The 23669-nt window shown below is 40.0% G+C and overlaps 1 protein-coding gene across 3 annotated transcripts in view; it reads left to right on the plus strand.

Annotated features, from left to right (window-relative positions):
* LOC123983876 (protein TANC2-like) overlaps positions 1 to 23669 on the plus strand; it is a 66689-nt gene that overhangs the window by 13106 nt on the left and 29914 nt on the right. For 2 of the 3 annotated variants that reach the window (XM_046070316.1, XM_046070324.1), the window contains 3 exons: positions 7115 to 7221; positions 7450 to 7551; positions 19971 to 20110. In XM_046070316.1, coding sequence (XP_045926272.1) covers positions 7164 to 7221; positions 7450 to 7551; positions 19971 to 20110 — 300 coding nt within the window. In that variant the 5' untranslated portion in view covers positions 7115 to 7163. Of the gene's footprint in view, positions 1 to 7114; positions 7222 to 7449; positions 7552 to 12227; positions 12852 to 19970; positions 20111 to 23669 lie in introns of those variants that run through there. The other variant, XM_046070307.1, reaches the window with a different exon arrangement.

The raw sequence follows: 23669 nt of genomic DNA on the forward strand, positions 1-23669 counted from the left end.
TTGTTCATTCATTACTGCAAGATTGCACAAGTTAAATTACTAATTGCTCACACTACACATACTATAGTATACTGCTTAAAAATCATAAATTAAATAAGTGAATTAACTAAGTACCTTAATTACTGAAATTACCAGCCTGACGTTTGTTTTTTATTATCGATATCGATACATTTAGTCTTTATTTAACCTTGAGCGACTGAGAGAAATAGCGAAGCATGGACATGAAATAGCAGATAATACAGTAAGAATATCCATAGTGTTACGATAAACTGTAAAACCTTGAGAAGGAGGTTTTTACTATAAGCCCCTTGGGGTTTCTTGCCTCTCCTACACAATCCCTGCTGTTTATTTTTATATACTGTTCCAAGGTACAAGGTAGATTTGTTTATTATTTTACAACACAAGGTTGTATAACGAGATTAATCTTTAGTTCCTTTTATGCTACTCACAAAAACAAACATTGATAAACAGTAGATGGGTGAATAAATAATAAGTCATAAAATGTAACAAAAAATAAGAAATAAAACTATTTTACATAGTGGAGTTCTGAGGATGGATTGATTTTGTTAAAGTTGAAATGAGTCACTTGTAGTTATGAACCCACACAGAATTATTACTTTGTTTCATAGTTTACCTCAGCTCTACAGAGCGTTTTAGCGTCTTTCAGTTTATTGATCAGGTTTTATGACCATCACCGTTGCTGTTTTGGTTCATTCTCACCACCCTCATCAGCATCATCTTTCAGAACCAAACAACAGCTTTTTGAGTGAAAAGGATCTGATAAACTCACTGTATGCTACCTGCCCAACAGATACAGTTAGCGGCTAGCTGCTGAAAAAGTGGAGCATTTAGCAACTAAAGATTCAGACTTATTTCTCAGAAGTTGGTGGACAAAACAGAGCTAATAGGACAGAAACACACATTTTAGATGAGTAGTAATGTTCCTTCATGTCTGCTCTATATGTAAACAATTGCTTGATACTACTTTAGCAATAAAAATGTTATGCCATTTACAGCTGCCCCCAAGTGTCCAAAAAATAAATCATTGCTGTGTAAAAAAATAACATCTGACTGAATCTACTTATTTAGTATTTATATATTGTGGATACAAAAAAGTCAAAAGTCATTAGAATTTCCATGGTAAAGTGTGAGAATTTGGAATAAGCCTGTATATTTATATACCTTGTTTTATATTAAATAGTTTTATTTCATTCATATACACCCTCTCTCTCTCTCTCTCTCTCTCTCTCTCTCTCTCTCTCTCTCTCTCTCGCTGCCTCTCAGACTCTCAGCCAGACACAAAGGAGTCTTGCTCTATTTTCCCAGCCATTGTCTAATTTGTCTTCTGCGTATTTACATAAAAAGCCAACATGTTTCCTTTCCTGACACATCTACTGTTATATATTAATGTATGTGTTGCTGTTCAGTCATGCGCGCGAGCGCGTGTGTGTCTGAATGCAGCGTTGGATTTTAGACTCAATCTCATCATTCCTGCTCGCTTGTCATCAAGGATTAACACACTGACACACATTACATGCACATGCAAGGCTGAGCTGGCCTTTGCTGTGTGTACGTCACATCTAAAGAACCAGAAGACATCTAACTGCTGCAACTGGGAGCTTTTGTGGGACACTCAGACAGAAAGGCTTATTCCTAGACAAGCCACGCAGATAGTTGTGATTTTATTTGCCCAGATCTTCAGATATCTGCTGCTGAGACAGGTTGTACTGGGAATGTATGTTTGTTCTGTTAAATTAGTTTTGATACTATGGATTTCTTTAGGCACTAATTTAAATACAGATAGGAAGTGTTGTTCACTGACAGCAGTGTGAGTCAGCGACACACTGTGGAGATCATATTATCCATCCCGCTCCCTCGCACACGCACACAAAAGCAGCATCACGGCATGGTGGGGTTTGTCATCGTGGAGGCGCCACGAAACACTAAAATGTTATAAGAAACAGGGCTGCAACTAACGATTAGTGTCATTATTGACTAATCTGCCAACTATTTTCATGATTAATTGACTAATCGTTAAGTTTATAAAATGTCAAGAAATTGTGAAAAATGCTTATCACAACTTTCCAGTGCCTAAAGTGACAAATTGCTTCTTTGGTCCAACCAACAGTCCAAAACCCGAAGACTCTTCATTTACTATCATAAATGACAAAGAATAGCTGCAATTCTGCAAATTAAGAAGATGCAAATCTTTCAAATTTTTGCTTAAAAAATGCCTGAAACGATTGATAGCTGAATAGTTGTTGATTAATTTTCTTTCGATCGACTAATCGAATTATTATTGTTGCAGCTCTAATAGGAAATCATCAAAGGAAAACTGTCATGCAGTTTATATTTTCTTAATGCAGAGCTGTTCGGCAGCCAAGAATATAAACTGCTGTACAAAGTTTATGCAGGCATGGTGTAGGCTAAGTGTGCACTTTAAAATGTTAAAATATATACTGGAAGTAAATGAAAATATATAAATATTGGATCATGAAAGTCAGATACTGAAAACTGCTGCACCTCAGTGTAAGATAACTTAGACTGAGATGTCCGGAGTCAAAAGACACTTCTTTTTTAATGATCTAACAATAGAAATTGATATGTGTTGTAAACGACATTACACATACCAGAAGCTGAATAAAGTTGAATTAAACTAAAATATCATTAAGTTATTTGGCAAGACATCAACAACCTCAGGGGAGCCAGTGGGTACCTGGTCTAGGGCAACAAAACAAAGTAGTAAAGACTCAGACAGGAAAAGATTTAATTACCATGCTGCTGTAATCACCTGTGGTCGACAGAGGGGGACATAGGTCAGTGGCTGTGAACACCTGATGTCTTTAACCCTGACATACTGTTTATGTGGCAGTCATATCACACTCTTTGAATACGCACAGACACATTAAGCTCTATCTTTAACTCATTCTCTTTCTCACAGTCACACAGACACAAACCTTTTTTTTCTCAACATTTCTCCCAGTAATTTGTGTGTATGCTCTGATGGGTGACACTTCAAGTGAGTAATTGACTTAATTAGAGAGAGAGAGAAACTGACAGAGAAGTAAATTATTGGAATTTGGTTTTCAGCTCTTCTATGTCCTTTTTCTTTTTTATTTGGTCTGCGCAGAATGTTCGTTAATCAGGGATGAAATGAAGAATGATCTGTTCATTTTACATTAACATAAAATTGAAATTGAGATTAGGAAAAAAAAACAATTTTCAGAATCTCCCACTAAAACATTGAGCAAGAAATGTTATTGCACCTGGGACCTCATACATAATTTACATGTTTCTTTTACATATTTAGACTCCTCATATAGAGTCGCAGGAAAGAATTATGTGAACCATTTGAAATTACATGGACTTCTGCATGAATTGGTCATAAAATGTGATCTGGTCTTCATCTAAGTCACAACAATAGACAAACAGAGTCTGCTTAAACCAATACCACACAAATAATTAGATGTTTTATGTTTTTATTGAACACACCTTGTAAACATTCACAGTGCAGGGTGGAAAAAGTATATCATTGGTTGACCCTCCTTTGGCAACAATAACCTCAACTGTTTCCTGTAGTTGCAGAACCAACCTGAACAAAGTTCAGGAGGAAATTTGGACTGTTCCTCTTTAAAAAACTGTTCTGTTCAGCAATATTCTTAGGATGTCTAGTGTGAATCGTTCTTTTTGCTTCAATTGGCCGACAGATGGCCTTACATTCTCCTGATCTTGATAAACTATGGAAATAATTTTTCCATCAATGATAGCAACCCTTCCAGGCCCTGAGGCAGTGAAGCAGCCCCAAACCATTATTTCCCCTCCACCATACATCAGTTGGAATGAGGTTTTGATGTTGGTGTGCTATGCCTTTTTTTCTCCACACAAAGGGTTGTATGTTCCTTCAAAACAACTCAACTTTGGTTTCATCCGTCCACAGAATATTTTGCCAGTAGTGCTGTAAACATCCAGCTGCTGTTTTGCAAACTTCAGATGTTCAGCAATGTTTTTTTAGACAGTAGTTCTTCCTTCATGGTGTCCTCCCATGAACTTTGTCAGGAGAGATTTTAGCATGTTCCAGAGATTTCTGTAAATCTTCAGCTGGCACTCTAGGATTCTTCTTAACCTCATTGAGCATTCTGCGCTGTGCTTGTGCAGTCATCTTTGCAGGACGGCCACTCCTAGGGAGAGTAGCAACAGTGCTGTACTTTCTGCATTTATTGATAATTTGTCTTACTGTGGACTGATGAACATCGAGGCTTTTAGAGATACTTTTGTAACCCTTTGCAGCTTCATGCAGAGTCAACAATTGTTAATTTTAGGTCTTCTGAGAGCACATTTGTTCGCGGCATTATTCACATCAGGCAATACTTAATGAAAATAGCTAAATTAAAATATTACTCTAACCAATATCTCCAATCTCCTCTTATTGATTGGACTCTAGGGTTGGCCGACTCCTGAGTCAGGATTCCTGACTCCAATTAGCTTTTGGAGAAGTCATTAGACTAGGGATTAACATGTTTGTTTACACGGTGTGTTAAATAAAAAGATAAACTCATAATTGTTTGTATGGCATTAGTTTAAGAAAACTGTGTTTGTCTATTGTTGTGACTTGGATAAAGATCCAATCATATTTTATGACCAAGATGCAGAAATCCAGGTAATTCCAAGGGGTTCACATACTTTTTCCTGCCACTGTACACACACACACACACACACACACACACACACACACACACACACACACACACACACACACACACAATTTTTTGTCATTTAGGAGGGAATATATATTGACTTACATTAACAACTGTAGAGAATTACAGTGCCCTCAACCCTCCCGTAACCTTAATCTAACATTAAATTTTAAGTTAAGCTTTTTGTCCCCAAATGTGAGGCAAGTCCCCATGATGTGACTATGTGACCAGATTGTTTTTCTGCACATGATTAATACGAGTACACTGTACACGCACCCTCTAGTGATCTAGATTAGGTCTTCCTTATGATCTTCTTAAAGACAGATGGTTTGTCCATCTTCTTTTACTTAGTCCGGGACTTGTAGGAAATAAGATAAGAAATAAATCAGGAATCCACTTTTTAAGCAAGGAAGGAGTCCTCTGCAGCCCTCTGAAGAATATTAATCTAAATATTAGTTAAGGGCATACAGTTACTGTAATTATTTGTCTGTAAGGATGTACAAACATGTATAAACATTGTGCTTTACAGTTCAAACTCTTTGTTTTCAAACTAACTTTTAGCTAACAAAGCAGAGCGTGTTAGCTAAAAACTAAAAGGGTAAGACACTCTCTCTGACCAACAGATGGACAGCCCTGGGTGGGGGAGGTGGGGGGTGCATGCATTGTGTTATATGGGATGTGTTCGAAGGAATTACCTCTTAGTTCACACACACAGAAGCATGTACACCAGCAGATGAACAGTGTTATACTCTAGTACGCATTGTCATTAATGGATCGCTAAGCAACGGCAGACGGTTGCCTAGCAACAGTACCAGCCAGCATGTTGGGTGTGTTCAAAAGTCACACTGTAGTACAAGAAGAGAGGGGGAGAGTGTGTGTGTGTGTGTGAGTAATGATTCTACTGCCAGTCGGACAAATAAGGTATTCTGCAGAGTCAGCTACTTAACTGCAGAACGCGCACACACACACACACACACACACACACACACACACACACACACACACACACACACACACACATACACACACACACACATACAGAGCCAGTGTCGATTCTGTGTGGACGATTCTTTCATCCAGTGAGAATGTGGGTTGAATTCAAGATTATAGTAATGAGTGGTCACATCAGAAAATCTGCACAGCAAAATTCTCCTGTGCGTCTTTCCAAAATGTTTGGTTGTAGAACATTGGAGACGTAGAGACTGCTCACATGGCTAGTTGGTGAACTACTGGAGCTGGTGAACTACACCTCACATGCCAGCCAGTCGGAAACATGCTAGTGCTAGTCAGTTTAATGAGCCATTTTCTATTTTCTTTGTTGTACTGGAACATTTACGCCCCCTGGCATTTTGTTCTCAGGATTATACATCATTTCATTCAGTGAGGAGTTTTAGCAAGGGGGGGGGGGGTCTCTGAGATTACTGCAAGCCAACTGTCAGTTAGCAAACTTGTTGCTTTGGTAGCTAGCAGGGCAATAATTTCACACAATTTATTCAAAAACTCCCTAAAACCCAAACTGACTCTCAGCCAGGCTGTAATGTTTAGTTCAGCTCAAACTGAAAAAATAACTGCTATAACATAGTCACCGTTAGTAGTTTAAGCCTATGGCATTTTACACTGCACAAATTAGCCTAGCAGCTAGCAGACCTTTCCTTTATACTCTTAGCTTAACAAATTACATGTTATTTATACAAAACCAGGTGTGTTCAGTGTTGCTTTTCCTGGTCCGTGCTTGTAAAATATCCACTGTGTCCACGTTTTTTAACGTCATACTGATGTGTAGTTTTCTTACTCACTGTTGGTTTAAGTCACTGCATCTCGTGACGGAAGACTACAGTTTAATTTCAGAGTTGTAACGTAACGTAACGAGTTATCCGCAACATGAGTTGTTCACCTGTCTCTTGCTTTGCTCCACTCTGTTCGCGCACACACACACACACACACACACACAGAGCCCCCTCACTGCTGTCACCCCTCTTGCGCTCTAAGATGCTGTTTAAAGTTAATAATGTTGGATTACTATTTCTTATTTCATGGGCCATTTGGGATTTGGGGTCGCGCATGTAAAATATATATTTTTTAATGAAGCATTCAATTTTAAAAGTTCTGTAAATGAATGATGTTCCCGAAGTCATTCAGTAATTGTGTTGAATAATCATGATATCAATATTGACCAAAATAATCATCATTATTAGGATTTCTGCCTTAATAGAGCAGCCTTAACTCTGACCCAAGTTGGTGGTCAAGTTGCATTGTGGGTAATGTAGGTGCAAGGTTTAGACAAGGAAGAGGAATGCATGGAATAAAAAAAGACAATCTAATCAAGAATATTGGATGTTACCAGTCAGCTGGAAATAAATGTATAAATTCTAATAGGTCACTGACTGTCTCTATCTCTCTGTCTCTCTGTCTCCCCCCAGGAGGTATTAACAGGAAGTGTGTGTGTGTGACCTTACATTGCGAGCAGTCATGTTCCGAAACAGCCTAAAGATGTTGCTGGGAGGCAAAAGCCGAAAGAACAATACTGGTCAGTACCTCTATATATATTATATATCTTGTGTACCCCGCCATCTTGGATTCTGTTTGTAAAGACTGCCTCTAGTCTGATTGTACAAATGCAGTAATGTCAGATGTATCTGATGCCATATATCTTCATTCTACAGACAAAATGTATCAATGCCTGGATGGCAGGTTCTGTGACGTTACACAGCAAACTTTTTCAAACTTCAAGCTCTCTCCCTCTCTCTTTCAACAGGTGGCATAGAGTCAGAGGGGTCAGAGGTCAGGATGATGGAGGGATTCACCCGTTCGCTTCCCTCTTCTCCCCTCCTCAACCTTCGTCTGGCAAAAAGAACTGGTAGGATTATCTATCTGAAGACATTCAGTGGGGTGCACCCACATACAGTACAATAACAACACATAACAACGACTAACAGGACAACACACACACACACACACACACACACACACAGGGAGAAACACATGGCAATGCTAGCTTAAATTTTTGGGAGCTGCACAAATAACATTAGCAAAACAAACATGGCTGAGCGCCAGTGTCATACCATTGTTTGTTCATTGGTTGCTCTGTCAGCTGAAGTGTCTGTGGTCAGACATTTGGACGATGACAGGATACACTGTAAGGTCGGGTTCAGAGTAACATTAGCACTGCAGTGTGTAAAATGCTGTTTCATAACATTTAAAAACGTTGTGCGGGGCTTTGGCATTTAATCAGTCGTCACAAACTGGACTAAATTTAGATCATGACGCTACTGTAAAACGAATTTTCTCAATCAGCTCCTTACTACCAGCGATGTGATCCTACATGGACACTCGTTTTGCTTATTTCACTTGACAGATTTCCTGTATTTGTTTGTAGTAGTGCAGTGCCTGTTCATAGTCGATGTGACGCCTCCCTGAGCTTTTTAATGCAGTGCAGTGTTTGTTCAAAATGTGCGTCTCAAATTGGTTTCACCTAGAGCAATAATAGCACTAAAACAACAAGACAATGGCTGGGACACTGCTAGATATTCAGCGTTTCCTTAGAACTTCATAAAACACGTACATCTCTGTTTCATCACATTCATTTCTAACATATTTCGTGATGACGATAACTTCCGTTTCAACAATTCACAACCACATCAGAGCATATAAGCCCCGCCTCTCGCCATTGTTGCTGTACTTTAGTTTATTCAGTATAAGACACCGCACTCCCTTGGTTCCGCAGCACAGCCGTGACGTGTGAGGTTGATTGGATGAACGGTGCTCAACATAATGGAAATACACACACACACACACACACACACACACACACACACACACACACACACACACACACACACATTAGAGATATTTTCTGTGCTCAATTCGATACGATAAGAAACAAAAACTAAACGATAAATCTAATGTACTTCAAAATACACTCTTTAACAAAAAGGATTTCCAGGACAGATGAGACGGAGCTGTTGCTGCAGCCGCAGTTGTCGCTATCCATGTGTTGGATACCTGGTACCTTAGGTACCTAGCAAAACAAGTACCGACCTGTTTTCAGAATTTTGGTATCGACTTTGTACCAAAATATTGGTTCTCGTGACATCCCTAATGTGAATTGTGCGGGCTCAGTTCTGATGATAGTGGGTGGGTTGTTTTGCCACTGTCAGTCAAATCTAATCCAACCACACCCACACTGTCCTGATGAACTTTCATTCATTAATAATCCAGATCAATGATTTAGGCCTGTAAACGAAATAGTTTTGAGTCAGGACCCTCAGGATTTGGATCAAGAAGCTTGTGGAAAATGTGTGTCATATTTAATAGTTAGTCTGAGTAGTCAGAGCAACACATAACAAAGTGTCTTTGCTTGACTCAAACGGTCTTTCGGAATGAACGCTTACCATTACCCAACACTCAGTAAACAGTAAATTCAGTGCCTCATTTTCGTTGCTATTTTCCAGTCTAGAGGAGCTGGCATATTTTGTGAATCTGCGTGAATGCAGTTTGTGTGGGAACACAGGTGTTGATGCTTTTGTCATACTTAAGGAGCATGCTAAAGTCATATCTAAAGTAGGTTGGAAAGGAAAGACAGAATCAGGGAGAAACCACAACCAGCGCTTTTTCTTCTTCTTTTTCCTCCCTCTCTCCTACAGACACAGCTGTGACCTGTTACACTGGGTCTGCAATCAGGGGGGGGTTGACCTTTGACCCTGTTGATCGTCCCTCTGTGCCTTTAGTGAGAGAGAAAACACAGAAATGTAACCCAACCCCCTGCCAACCTCTCCTCTCCTCCGCTGCTCCTCTTCCTCCTCCTCGGGGTTGATTTGACACACTTCTCCTAAACATTACCATGTGGAGTCTCTCTCCTGCTCTCTTTCTGTGCCGCGCTGCAGCTCGCTCTCTGTCAAAACAAAAACATCATGAGCAAAGGCAACTTCTTAAAGTCAGTACACCATGCCCACACACACACACAAGCTCTGATTTCAGTGTATTTCTCTTCACTCCTTTACCTCTCCTCTGTGTTTTTGGCCACCCTCCCTTGTATTCTTTCTCCTCCCTCTTGTCTCACGGCAGTAACCACATATTTGGTCAAAATTGAGTTAGAAATGTCGAATTTCTGTGAAAACTGCTTTTTAAAGGTTGCATTAACCACAAACCAGAGCTAAAAACCAAACGTGAAGTAAGTGCACTCAGGCTGTGTGGTTACTTCAGTCTTTATATTGCTACATGCTGCAGTAACTGCACTCTGGTCTGCGGACTCTCGATGCAACTGTTATACCAAACCGTATCGTATCACTTATTTCCCACTAATAGACTAACTAACTAAAGCAAGAGCACTAATGAAGTGAAAGCTAGCTGGTGAGATAGCCACAGCCAGTCCTAACTAAAACTAAAGATGACTTATTATCAGAGTTAATGCTAATAAATAACTAATCTAGGTCAATCCACGTGGACAACCAACCAGAGGATAGAAAATGGTTAGGTCCACAGTTTTTGTTTCTTTTAACAGGGCTTATTTATGGTAATTCATACCGAAAGTACCTAAAGACAACCAACGTTATACACGTACATGATATACTGTATAATGAAATACATACAAAAAATACTTTTATTAAAGCTGAATTTTTCTCTCTTCTTCTACAGGCTGTTCATCATGGTCTTTCTCCCCACTTATTTGCTCACTGAAAGTGCATAAAATAATAGATACGACAGACAAATTATGATCAGGTAGTGCAAATGCCACACAATAACCGTACGATTTTGGTACCATGGAATTGGCCCTAGCAATGTTGGCTATGAAGCACTACATAGAATCCTGTAATTATTTTGGGACGGTGCGCCTTTTGCCTCTAAAAGATTATTGCATATATTGTAGGCCTATTATTATTATTATTATTATTATTACAGCAGATTCGTGCTGAATGAAGAACAGCCTAATAATTTGACATCAGCAGCTGTTTGTACTGTCATGATTATAGCAGCTGAATTGGCGTGATGCTCTGACATTATCTGTCATCCACCGCATTTAAGCAGCAAAGCAAAAAAACAAGTTACGAAGTTAATGTGACAGGACAGAGGAGACTCTCCAGAATTAAACTTTCAGCTTCTGAAATCCACGTTTAGATGCTCTGATGGAGCTCAGGATTGATCAGGAGGACGGCTGCTTTACTCAGTTGTTTCACTGTACAAATCTCGACTGTGTGTGAGACCTTTTGGATGTGTAGAAGAACACAGAACATTAATTAACATTCGATCCTGACCGATCCTGTCAGCATGTCGGGAGATTTTAATAATCAAAGAAGTTCCGCTGCTGTGTGTCTCTGAATGGGGAAACGCTATTTCACCTATTCTTGCACCACTTCAATGCAGGTTATTTTCACCAGCTAGTTGCAAACTGTGACTGTTTGGTGCTAGGCAAATGGTGTACAAAGGGTTTTTAGAGCTTTGCATCTGAAAACGATGATATACGCAGTTTGACAGCCTGCCTCAAAACTTTAAACCCTTTTTTCTCAACTTCACGTCCTCTGCAAGTACTGCTCTCTGGCTTTGTAGTTAATATTTGTTGTACTTCTCTTGTTATCTTTTTTTTCCATGGACAGCAGGATGACTCTGTAAATCTCAATCCAGCTCTTTCTTTCTTTAAGTCTTCACTCTGACCCCATCTTTCTTCCTTTGCTCCTGTCATTGAATAGTTTTATGTTTTAGAAAGCTCAGCTAAACATCATTTAACAGATTCAATCCTACTCTTTGTTTAGTATTTTTCTTTCCACATTTTTCAAATTTTCTGGACTTAAGTGGATTACAGTCTTCCATCTTCACTGTTATTTGTGGTCAGACGCTCTTCTGTTCTTGGAAAAGGAGGTTCACTTTAATTGCAGCATTTCTTTGCTCTGCCGACCTTCATCTAACTCTTCCTTCAGTCTGTCTCTCTCTGACTGCTTTTTTTTCCTCCGTTAGAAGAAAACCAAACTGTATTTCTAAACTTTGCTTGCACTTCTCGACATGTAACAGATTACTCTCCGTTCAGCTCCTCCTGCAGTCGTTCCCTTTCTCTCCTCTGTGTGTGTGTGTGTGTGTGTGTGTTTTTGGTTGGAGGAGGGGAGGTTTTTATTTGCAGTGCAGTCAGACGAGGGAGGTCGTCTTTCAGTCCAGATATGAAGGCTCTGCTGTTGCAAGAGAAACTCTTCTAACACTTGGAAACTTTACTTATTGTCCGTCTGACAAAAGAGGAAATCATCTGGGAGATTTACTCGTTCCACCTCGTGCTTTAGTTGTTGTTTTTGCTTTGCGTGGTTTTGGCTCTGCTTGTGAATGAAAAGCATTTCGTTTTGGGGCTATAAAGGACAATAACTAGTGGATTACATCGTCCAGCGCTGCTGTGAGTTGCGGTCAACTTTCAAAGTGGATTTTGGTTTCATCTTTGAAAGTAACAACACCGTACCTTTACTGAACATACGAGGAGTTTGCCCACAGGATTTGCATGTTTGACTATCCTGCTTATTAGCTGTAGTCATTCTGCTTGAGGAGTTGGAGTACCTCTAGTGTTTTCCTAGAGAGCCTCTTCCTCCTCTTATCTCTTCATTCCTGCCTCCTTTATCTTTCTCTCCCTCTCTCCTTTGTGTACTCTGGAGAAGGAGGAGCTCAGGACCAAAAAGAAGAGGACTGGATAGTGATGTCACCCTGTGCGTTCACATTTTCGCCAAGAATGCTTAATGGAAAGGACAAACAGAAATTCAGCAAACAACACTAACAGCTGAGTTAAAGAACCCTGCTCTCATTCATCAAGGTAACTGCGGTTTTCTGGGGCAATAGCAGCTCTTTGATTTGTTAGCCCCTCCCTCTGCATGGAACCACTCTGAACCAATCAAACACCCCACTGCCAGCTAGCTATGGACTGCACGGCAGCTATTTTGAAAGCATGCGCCCGCTCCAGAACCAAGTGGTGTCGGCACGAGCGGTCCTCCGTCCGTCGCCCATGGAGACCGGCGGACTGCTGCAGTTGCGGCAGAGATGTCGTGGCGGCGGAGGTCGTCAGCCACGCCTCCTCCCTCCTGCGGCGCTTGCTGTTTTACGCATGCTGTTGTCTGTCACGCGAGGAGAGCTCTGAGCTGTGTCGGGAATGGATAGATCGTCCCGGAGGAGGACCAGGAAGAAGTGAAGAAGAAGGTGAGAGTGAAGGACTGACTCTCTGTCCTGGTTTTCTTGTTTCAGGTTTCTACCAGGGTTAAAACATACTATATAAGTGCCTGCGATTTACCAATGAGAATGAATCTTATTTGGATGAATGAACGGAAACAGATCCCTGGGTTTTCTTTCCATTATGTGAGCTAAGTGGGTATTGTAGATTCTAGTTAGGGCTGCACGATTATGGCCAAAATGATAATCACGGTTATTTTTATCTATATTGAGATCACGATTATTCATTGTTTTGAGGACAACATATTTTTTGTGCACTTTCAAACTTAAATAAACAGGCTGTGTTCAAACTGTGTTCACATGCATATAATGCTGCATTTCTGCTAACATACAAATCTTTGAATCAGAATAAGACTGGTCCTTAAAGTGCATTATCCCCTAGAAGCAAAATATAAATAACATTTTTAGCCGGAAAGTCCACTAGAGTATGGCTACTGCTGCATGTTAACCTCCACTGGAAGAGTCTCAGACGCATTTCAGCAGCTGAGCACATTGTTGGATTGTTGTTAATTTGTCCTTTAGTGCACCTATGACTTCTACTCTGCTTACCAGAAAGAGCTCTCTGCAAACTGGTTTTGTTCGGTTGTCTGCAGTCTGCAAATGCATTTCAGAATAAGAGCGTTTTCCTGCTTGATTTTGCTGACATGTTAAGATTTGGTTGATTTGGTAATCAGTGATTTTTGTGCTTCTACTATGAGTAAGTAGGCTATGTAATTAAAATATTCTTTTTTGTCTGTATGAACTGTGTTTTTTGTTGATTTGTGATCGGGAGTATGCACAGTGTTTTATTTAGAAAATTGACCGGGTCTGTGCCGTTCTGTGCAGCTTGATGCGGCTTCAGTCAAAAATAGACTTGTGTATTGTTCGCGGAGCTGAGAGCTGCATCTGGCACGCTTCTGGGACGCGCTGCAGCTGTGTCTGATGGACTCCTAAGCATTGACTAGAAGGGCCGCGACCGGCTCCGGAAGCCTCGGACACATGTGGACTCATGGACTTTGCTGTCTACTCTGGACTGTATCAACAGTACATAATGCCACAGTTGATTCCTGAACTTATCTGATGATCTCTACAAAGCTCGACATCTTAAACCCTCCATTAGAAACATACAGTAAACATACAGAAACTTCTTGAAAGAGTCACTGTGTTGTTGTTAAATCATGTTGTCAAGACCTGAGAGTGTAACAGCAAAATTCATCCATGCTGGATGAGGAAGGGAATACTCACAGGGTTAGTTAGTAAACTACTGTAGCAGCTAAGCTAACATGCTAATTAGTTTGGCTAGCTGTTGTTAGTCACTGAGTTTCTTTCTTTCCCACTGTAATTACTGGGCCGTTTACTCCTCACTGGCATTTTGTTCTCAGGATGCTATACCATTTCATTCAATTAATAGTTAGTAATAGGGGAAATAAAACCTCTGACCTAATGAGCTTTCTAACTGTTAGACCTAGTTAGCAAGATAGCTGGCTGAGTCAGTGGATGGTTCAACACATCTCCCCCACCAGCAAATCCACTTATTGTGATAATTCCGTCGGAATCTAATCTATTTTAAATGCTGGTGTGACCATGCCTTTTCTCTACAGTATTTACAGCACATAGACTACCATTAATGTCAACAAGCTTTTTAGTGAATTCTGCCTGTTCATAGTCTTGACTTGTGTGCAAATTAATTGTGGCTATGAAGTGTCAGGTAAGGCTGGGCGATATGGCCAAAAAGTCATATCCCGGTGTTCTGACGATCTATGCTGCCATGTCGAAAAATGCTACCGTAGCGCAAATCGACAGCAGAGTATATCGAGTCGCTCTGCTCTATCGAAAAATGCTATCTTATGTGTTCCCTTTTCCAATCCCAGACCAGTGGTCATCACCACTGGGTGGTCGTCTGCAGTTAAAGTTGCCACCCGTACATATAGGCTAATACTGGATTGTCCCATATTGAAAAATAAAATGCCCTGTCCCTTTACTGAATCAATACGGTATACTATTTGTCCCGTATTTTGCTGCACACTATACTTTGCATATACCATTTTTTCACACGCTTGGAATGACATGAGCAATAATAAAACAGAAAGGGTTTCACGAGACATGGCGGAGAAGTTTTAAATTAGAATAGACTAATGTGTGAACTGTTGTTATTAGATTGTACAGTGTTTAGAGCAAGCGTGAATCTTCTGAAAAGTGAAGCCAACACAGAAGTGCCTTAAACCGGCATTCTTTCTAATGGCCAGCAGGGGGTGACTCCAGTGGTTGCAAAAAGAAGTCCGATTGCGTAATGGCAAAATGACCCTACTTGTCATTTGACCCTACTTGTTTACTTGTCATTTGACAGTAAACACTTTCCTAATGAGGTTATGGTCTCAATCAAGTCTTCTTCCACACAGTGTGATGTTCATTTCCTAAATTATGGTCACATTTAGAGGAAAATAGACAATATAACAGGGTATGCTTTAGAGCTTAGCTATCTTGTGATTGACAAGTCACTACCATGGCGACCTGTCAGTCAGGATAAAGGCAACTCATATCCACTGCTCTGTCTGTATTTTACCAGTGCCATTGAAAAAGCTCATTAGGAGTCGGATGTTAAATTTTCCGGTAGCCTAAGTACATTTAGTTGATGTTGAGAGTTTTTTTCGCAAGCCAAAATTAGTATCCTGGTTACTATCACAGTTAACATAAATTAACTAGTTGTAAAAGTTAGCTTTCTCCCAGAAACACAAGTTGACATTTCTCTGAGGTTGAAAGTAGAAGAACTGCACAAGCTTGTGAGCGAGATGTGTGAGAGAGAAATTTAACCAAAAACCCACTTGGTGGACAAATACTCTTACTGACTCCCTTATTTCCTTTACATTCATGTTGAGAGAACTGTTGCATAAAATCCCAAATTGTTGCATAAAAATTCACCTGAATGCAGGAAACGATGTGTCAGAGACTAAAATCTTGGACCCCTAGACCCCCCACTTTATTTGTGTTCCCTGGGCATGAAGTCGCTGGCATGGTGTCCCTTTGCTTACTACACTGGTGCTCTTTCCTGCTTAACTATCTTCAGAACTGAAAACAACCAGAGAGAAAAAGGATGAAGGCAGGTATGCTTGAAACAAACATGGCTGTGTAACGTGTTGCCCAACCATGTGATATAACCATGTATTCATTGATGTTCAGAATGGCCAAACTAGTGAAGGACGAGATGTGATAATCGTTCACATATGGGGGATAATGGTGCACAGTCATTCCTCGATGGTAATCATGGTGTGTAGATGTACACATAAAAAGTGAAAGAAGTAGTTGTGTTAAGAATAAAAAAAGAGCGCAACATAGAAGTTTAAACCCTGCTTACTTTCTCATTGCCTCACAAGTGGCAAACACAGTGTGACATATCAAACTGACAGCGGTTATTAGTTTATGTGTCAGAAAGTCTAAGTAGCTAAGCTCATTAACAGGGCTGTTTGGAAACACTTTAATAATAATAATAATAATAATCCTTATTTGTAGAGCACTTTTCAAAAACAAGTTACAAAGTGCTTTAACAAGTGTAAAGAATAATACAAAAAAAGATAAGAGCATGAAAATTTAATATAAAATTAGTAAAATACAATAAAATAAAAGGGATAAAATAAAGTCAAATAAGATCGGGAAAAGCTCTCCTATAAAAGTATGTTTTAAGAAGGGACTTAAAAGAGTTCACTGACTCAGCTGACCTGATTTCCTCGGGCAGGCTGTTCCAGAGCCTCGGGGCCCTGACAGCAAACGCTCTGTCCCCTTTAGTACTTCATTTTCCCCTACATGACAAAAAGACACTTTGACACAGAAAACTCTATCTTTTAAAAAGGTAGGTAGAAATTTACAAAGAAGGGAGTAAAGAAGAACAAAAGAGACTGAAACGAAGGCAAGAGGAAAAGAAGAAGAAGAGAGGATTGAGATGAGAGAGGAAGGGAGACAGGAAAGAGGGACTGACAAAAGGAATCAGAAGCTACAGAAGTTAATGAGACAGAAATGGAAAAGTATGTTCTCTCTGTATCTGATCTTTCCATTTTATTTTTCTTCTTCTAAAAACGACTCACACACCCTGTCATTGACTGACCACACACACACATGCATGTATGTGCACGCATACACACTGTCTTCCCAGTGTTTCTGGGTTTTTTTCCAGTGTGTGTGTGTGTGTGTGTGTGTGTGTGTGTGCAAGGCTTCTCTGGTATTTAGTCCAACAGTCAGCAATTTATAGCTGTAATTATAGACTGTAAAAGAAAGAGACAGAGTATGAGCTTCCATGTCGTGTGTGTGTGTGTGTGTGTGAGTGTGAGTGAGTGTGTATCTACTTTTGTCATATTTAGGTCATGATAGTGAATATACTAATATGGAGATAAATTCCTGTCGTCCCAGTGGGCTTTCTGTTGGAGTTTATGCTTTTTTGTGTGTGTTTTAAGTAGGGCTGCAACTAATGATTATTTTCGTAGTCGACTAATCTGTTAAATCTGACAATGAAATTTCACATCTACAGATTTTTATAATCGACATCTTCGATTACGTCGACTAATCTTTGCAGCCCTAGTTTTATGTTCTCTTCCAATGTGTTCTGTTTTCAAAGTCTCTTCTGATTGGACAGATTTATACCCATTTGTGTCCACTCTACTGTAAAGGTTACCTATGACAATTGCAGCTCTGCAAAAATTAAGATGCTAGTCCAGCCTTAGCAGTGCAACGAGCAAACAGCTAGGAAATAGGGAGAGTAATCACCAAAGCAAAATATAGCTGATTTCTTAAGGAAAATGCAAATGCTGCAGTGTGTGCACTTCAGCGGAATAAAAATAAATATGTGCGAACCGGAAAAATGATTTACGAGCACAATGTGCAAGTAAACACTACAACCTACCGATGGGTCGCTCTGTGGCTGATTGAGCAGCTCATTATGCAAAATCCGCGACAGAGATGCTTCTTCAGCAGCTGAAGCGGTGAGATAGGAGAAAATAGGAAGAAGATAAGGAATATTTGGGTTTAGCAAGTTGGCTATTTAGCTATATTACTGCCTTTTGTTGAAACATGTTCAACTTTTCATAAAGTTGATCTGCTCGTCAGTGTCACTTTTCGTGACCCCTCCAATCACAGCCTGGATGGGGCAGGACATTGAAAAAAGTTTGACGTGCTACAGAAAACTTTCATATGTTGAGCTCATTGTTATGCATTAATGGTTATGATTATTAACAAGTTAGTACTTAGCATTTACTAATTAGAAACTAACTTAATCACCATGTAGAGCATTTTTTTGAACAAGGATTTAATGAAGAAAAACAACCCACAAAAGTGAAATTGCTGTAACTGGATTTAATATTATAGTCTACTCGTGGTAAACTACTATATGTTTATATGAAGTTATAATGAAAATAGTAACATTATATAATTATTAAATTAGCATTATACTAACAGTATAATATTAGCCTATACGATCATTATATACATGTTTTAATTTGATACTAATAAAGTCATTTATATTAGTTCCTCCTCCAGGCTGTGGAGAGAGCCTCTGCAGTGGACAGATGTAGATTTTGTCAGAGCCAGAAAGCCATTGTGCCAACATGTGTTCCTTCTATCTGTCTCCTCCAGAGAGCAACATGTTTCCCTTGTTCTGCCTTACATCTGTTTTACTGAAGTTATTGTTAAATATTCTTCAGTAATCTTCTTTACATCAAGTGTGGTGTGGGTGGTGTGGGTGCAGCTGGTGTATCTTGTATCCGTCCCTGGTTCAAAACTATGTCAAAAAGTCCCTATGCCAAAAGCTACAATGCACCAGTTATGCTTTCCATGATTTCTTATCATGTGATGAGTGATCAGTGTTTGTTTTCAACATGTTAAATTTTCACAAAATCTGAATCAGTATTCAAAAAATCTTAACAATATTTTAAGGTGCATGCCACGTGTCCAGATACCGTGGTTTTCAATTTCATTCACATCATTATTGCTCACAAGGAGAAGAAGCACACATATGTAGTATAAATATGTTCTCTGTTACATTTTTCACTGTGCTCTTAAATATCTTTGCATGCTCCTGAATTTTGTAAAATTAGGAGCACATGTGCTCCTTGTGAAAAAGGTCAGGGTAGAGCTCTGTTTAAATATGCAGGCAGGCGGATTTTGTTAGCTTTGGACAGAGCCAGGCTAGCTGTTTCCTCCTGTTTTCAATCTTTGTGCTAAGCTATGCTAACTGTCTGCTGGTGGTAGCTTCATATTTACCATAGAGACATGAGAGTGGTATAGATTCTTAAAGCATCCATCAATATCTAAATATTTCAATCAATATTGATTGAAATGGCTCACATGACTGATGAGGTGTATGTCAAAGGTGTCGCCTGTAGTGACGAATCCACAGAGAATTATCACCAACACTGCAGTTTTCTTGAGCTCTACAGAGTTTAAATGCATCTTTCAGTTCATTGTTTTAGTTTTCCGGCATGCAACTTTACTTTACGTCACTGCTCTCATAGTGTGGTTTTTGGCTGCAGCAGGCAGCTGTTTTCAGCAAAAATATCCCTAACAAATCAAAGAGTCTGCAGCAATGCTAGCTAGCAGCTCAGTGAAGCGGTACTTTGACACAGAGGTGCTTTGAGCGATATGTAATGTCATGCTAACATGCTCACAGTTACATGCAGCTGTTCAGCAGGTATAATGTTTAACATGTTTACCTTCTTAGTCGAGCGTGGTAACATGTTAATATTTGCTAATTAGGACTAAACACATAGTGATGGACAGTCTAAAAATGTCACGTGATGATGGCACTATATTGTAAAGAGACGCTACCTGCTCAGCATCAAACAGCAGACAAAGTGTGCCACTAGCTGATGAACATAGTGAAACATTTAGCAGTGTGTAAGTGTAAGATATGTTTCTCTGGAGTTAATGGAGACTAAAACAGACCTAAAAAGAGAGTGAATATTGGACTTGCATTCAGTGAACAAAAACATAACGGAATGAAAATGTTGCTCCGTATCTACTTTATGTGTCGGCCATGTCAAGTAAAGAGGTGATAATATGTAAGTCTTAATGTAAGCTTAATTTCTCTGCCCTAATGAAAATCCATTTCCCCTTTTCTTCACTCTCCAGGTGAGGATGAGGAGTTAGGACCGCCCCCCACTGTAGACGAGGCGGCTGATGCTCTGATGACCAGGCTGGGCTTCCTGTTGGGGGAAAAGACAGTCAGTGGAGAGCCGGGTTCCCCTTACCATGGCCAGGATGATGGACAGGTAATCAGCTCACACACAGATGCACACTTACACACATCTAGGTTGCGTATAGTGCTGCCAAAACCAATCAAAATCCCAGGACATAATATGTGTTTCTCAAGTGTGATCACAAAATATCACATTGATATTAAACTCCATTAATAATAATAAGGATTGTTTTTTTCTTACATTCTTAGCTTGTTGTCACTGACATTATTTTATGATCTAGCAAATAAATCAGCCAATCGTGTGCATGTGCATAATATTCTGTTAAGTGAAAAGGCAAATATAAAGTGTCTCCAAATGTTACAGTGTCCTTAAACTTTGATCATTCTCGTATAGATGGCCCGAGTCTCAGTTTCCATCCCAGTCCAATCACATGAAGCTAATAAGATTAGAGAAGTGGCCAAATCTGTTTAATCTTTCTGAAAATGTCTCACATCAGATGACTCATGTAGAAAATGCTGGGATGTTACATCTTTAATTGCCTATTCAATACAATATGTGTTCACTTCGTCACTTTTGCCTTTTTCGTCTGTGGTTGAAACGTTGTATCAGTCAAAGTAAAAGTAGATTTTTTTTTCTTTGTGTACATAATTTTGTCACTAGTTGTCTGTCTCTCTTCATCAGGCTACACCAGCATGACTAGTTAAATGCAAACTGCTCGCTTGAACATGACGGCAGGAAAGCAGGAGTAGGATTAGTTTTGAAGCATGATAAACTGCACAGTGTGTATGTTTTATTAAATCTATTAGCATTAACACAGCAGACACAGTGTCAGTGTCGGCACAGATCTCTGATGTACTGACCTCACATCACCGCTCACAACCGGAGCTCGCTGCACTATGGACATTTATTTAGTCTGTAAATATTAGCTATAGTAACGCTATTCAAAATAGAAATAAAATGCTGCTCTGAACAGAGTTATGTGGAGGACACAGCGCCAGCAGACCTGGGACCGGCTGACCACCTGCCTCTTAAGAAATCATGAATGCATGAAATAATAAATAAAGTATAAAGAATGATTTTTCTCGAAAAATCTACTCAAGAGTAAAAAGTATGGTGCATTAAAACAACTCTAGTACAGTACAATTTTCTCAAAAAAGTTACTTGAGTTACTTGTTACTACCCAAGGTTAAGGCCCCGACAGAGTCAGGCTGTCTGAAATCAACAGGAAGGTTATTCCAGAGGAAAGGGGCATGAGAGGAAAAGGCCCTGTGCCCGGCTGACTTCGTTTTGACTCTGGGGACAGAAAGCCTCTAAGCCCTGTATTCTGAGAGCAGAGAGCACAGAATGGGATATACACTTTAGGGAGGTCAGACGGGTAGGAAAGGGCTTGCCAATTACAAGTCAAGTCATTAGAAGCATCTTAGGGCACATTCAGACCAGGAAAGTCTGCTACTTCACTTGTTTTTTTGTGTTCCACTTTGACACAGCCCTTTTTGCATGTAAACTAGAATTTGTAACAAAGCAGGAAGCTTTTGATTCCCAAACCAAACTGCGCTATATAAGCTCCGGCGGAGAGAGCGTGCTCTGTGTGCCTGCCATGGCATGCTGAGAGCAGCACTGCGCAGAAGACGGATCATAGAGCGAGGCTATGTTAATACAACAGGTTATTACATCAGAAATTATTACTGCTAACATTACTACATACTGCTGTGTGTAGTGCTGTCACTGATGAGTCATGTTTAGCCATTTCATCACCCCTAATTACAAAATAAATCTGACTCTGTCACACTCTGCCTAGGCACACAGGTACTTGTGATATGGTCATATGTTGTCATATGATGGCAGCTTTGCTAGTATGTTTTTATCTTTCTGAAACACCTACCATGTCCCTTATTCATGAAGATATCTGGTATTTTACATAATTTATTGGCACTTTCCTCCCAGCTTTTATCCTGTTAATGCTCTCAGTGTCAGCGCTGCCTTTTCTCGTTATCTCGTTTTCCTGGGTGGGCACACAAACTACATGCATTGACTGAACGTTATGCTGATGTGTATTTGCACATGACCATCGCATGTGATGACAGACAGAGATTATTTGGGGCCTGACGGTCTACAGGTCTGACGGACTGTGGCTGCCCTGTGACCAGTGTTGCGGTAGTTACTCAAAAAAGGTAATGGATTACACATTACTAGTTACTTTTAAAAAAAAGTAATCCCTTACTTTACTAGATTACTCACTGCTGAAAGTAACTAGTTACATAACTTTTAGATTACTGCGTAACATCAACAGTGATGCACAATAACAATTAAGTTACACCTCATATATGCTCAGATCAACACAAACCCTTATTATAATGAGAACACACACAGGATCTCTCTTTTATGCTCTTATACTAGTGCAAAGTGAGTTGTGAACATCAGCCCAACATTTGTCAAGAGAAGAACAAGGCTAGAGTACAATACTACAGACTGTGAATCATTAATAGCTGCAAGCATGTAGGCCTGGGGCTGACAGTGAAAGAATCAGGCATGTATGTTATTATATATATAATAATAATTAGGCTATTATTATTATTATCATATGTGGTCATTTTGCCACAATTACGCTCGACGGCTGCGGCTGTGTTTGCGACCTGACCTGTCTTTTCTCCGTGAGAAGGAAGAATTTAGAAATTTGCATGGCGCTGCGGGGATCCTCGAGCTGCAGTAGTGCATGGATCATGCGTAATATTCATCCAGCCAGAGGGAACGATCACAAACCGTTCATAGCGCTTAGCGACACAACCCGTACCGGAGAGGGAGAGGGGCTGGATGAAGTCCGACGCTCCACATGATCCATGATGATAGAGAAATATAGAGATTAATGGCAATAAAGCATGCTGTCAATATTTTAGAGACCCACAAAATATCAGAAATCACACTTTTAGGGGAGCTGATGTCTTATTAAGGGGAGCTAAGCTCCCTCTGGCTCCCCTGTAGTTCGCACCCTGATCAGGAGTCTCTCAAATCGTTTGCCAGAAAAGCTGTTCCTCCTCAGAGTCAGCACAAGACTGGCCAGGCTATAGAGCTTTGTCACAGGCACACTAGAGGGTATCGCTGTCCTTTTGTGAAACAATGTGAAGTAATACCTCCACCCCTTGAAAGACGTCTTTGGCAGCTCTGCAATTTCTGCGTCCCCATGAACTGGCGCTCAAGACAAAAGTGAGGTTGGAAAAGTGTTACGCACACACAAAATGGAGGTTTGATTTATTTTTCTTCTCCCGTTATGTGGATAGTTCGAGAACCAGTTCGCAAGTAACGCAATGATTTAGTTATTAGTAACTGTAATGTGATTACTGAAGTTATCAACAGTAATGTGTTGCGTTACAGACAAAAGTAATCTGATAACAGTAACGCGTCCCAGCACTGCCTGTGACACAGCTCAACCTTTACATTCTCAAATGACAAGAGTCTGGATATCATATTTGGTGCATGGATTATCCTGCTTGATATTGTAAAAAGAGCTTGCTATATTATCGTTGGTCAAGTTGACAATTAACAGCAGGCAAAAACAGCCCTCATGCCACCGGGAAATGTGCCGGTGCTCCTGATGGCCAGTCTGCTAGTAGTTACCAGTGTAACTAAAAACACA

This window comes from Micropterus dolomieu, linkage group LG02, assembly GCF_021292245.1.
Source record: "Micropterus dolomieu isolate WLL.071019.BEF.003 ecotype Adirondacks linkage group LG02, ASM2129224v1, whole genome shotgun sequence".
Lineage (NCBI taxonomy): Eukaryota > Metazoa > Chordata > Actinopteri > Centrarchiformes > Centrarchidae > Micropterus > Micropterus dolomieu.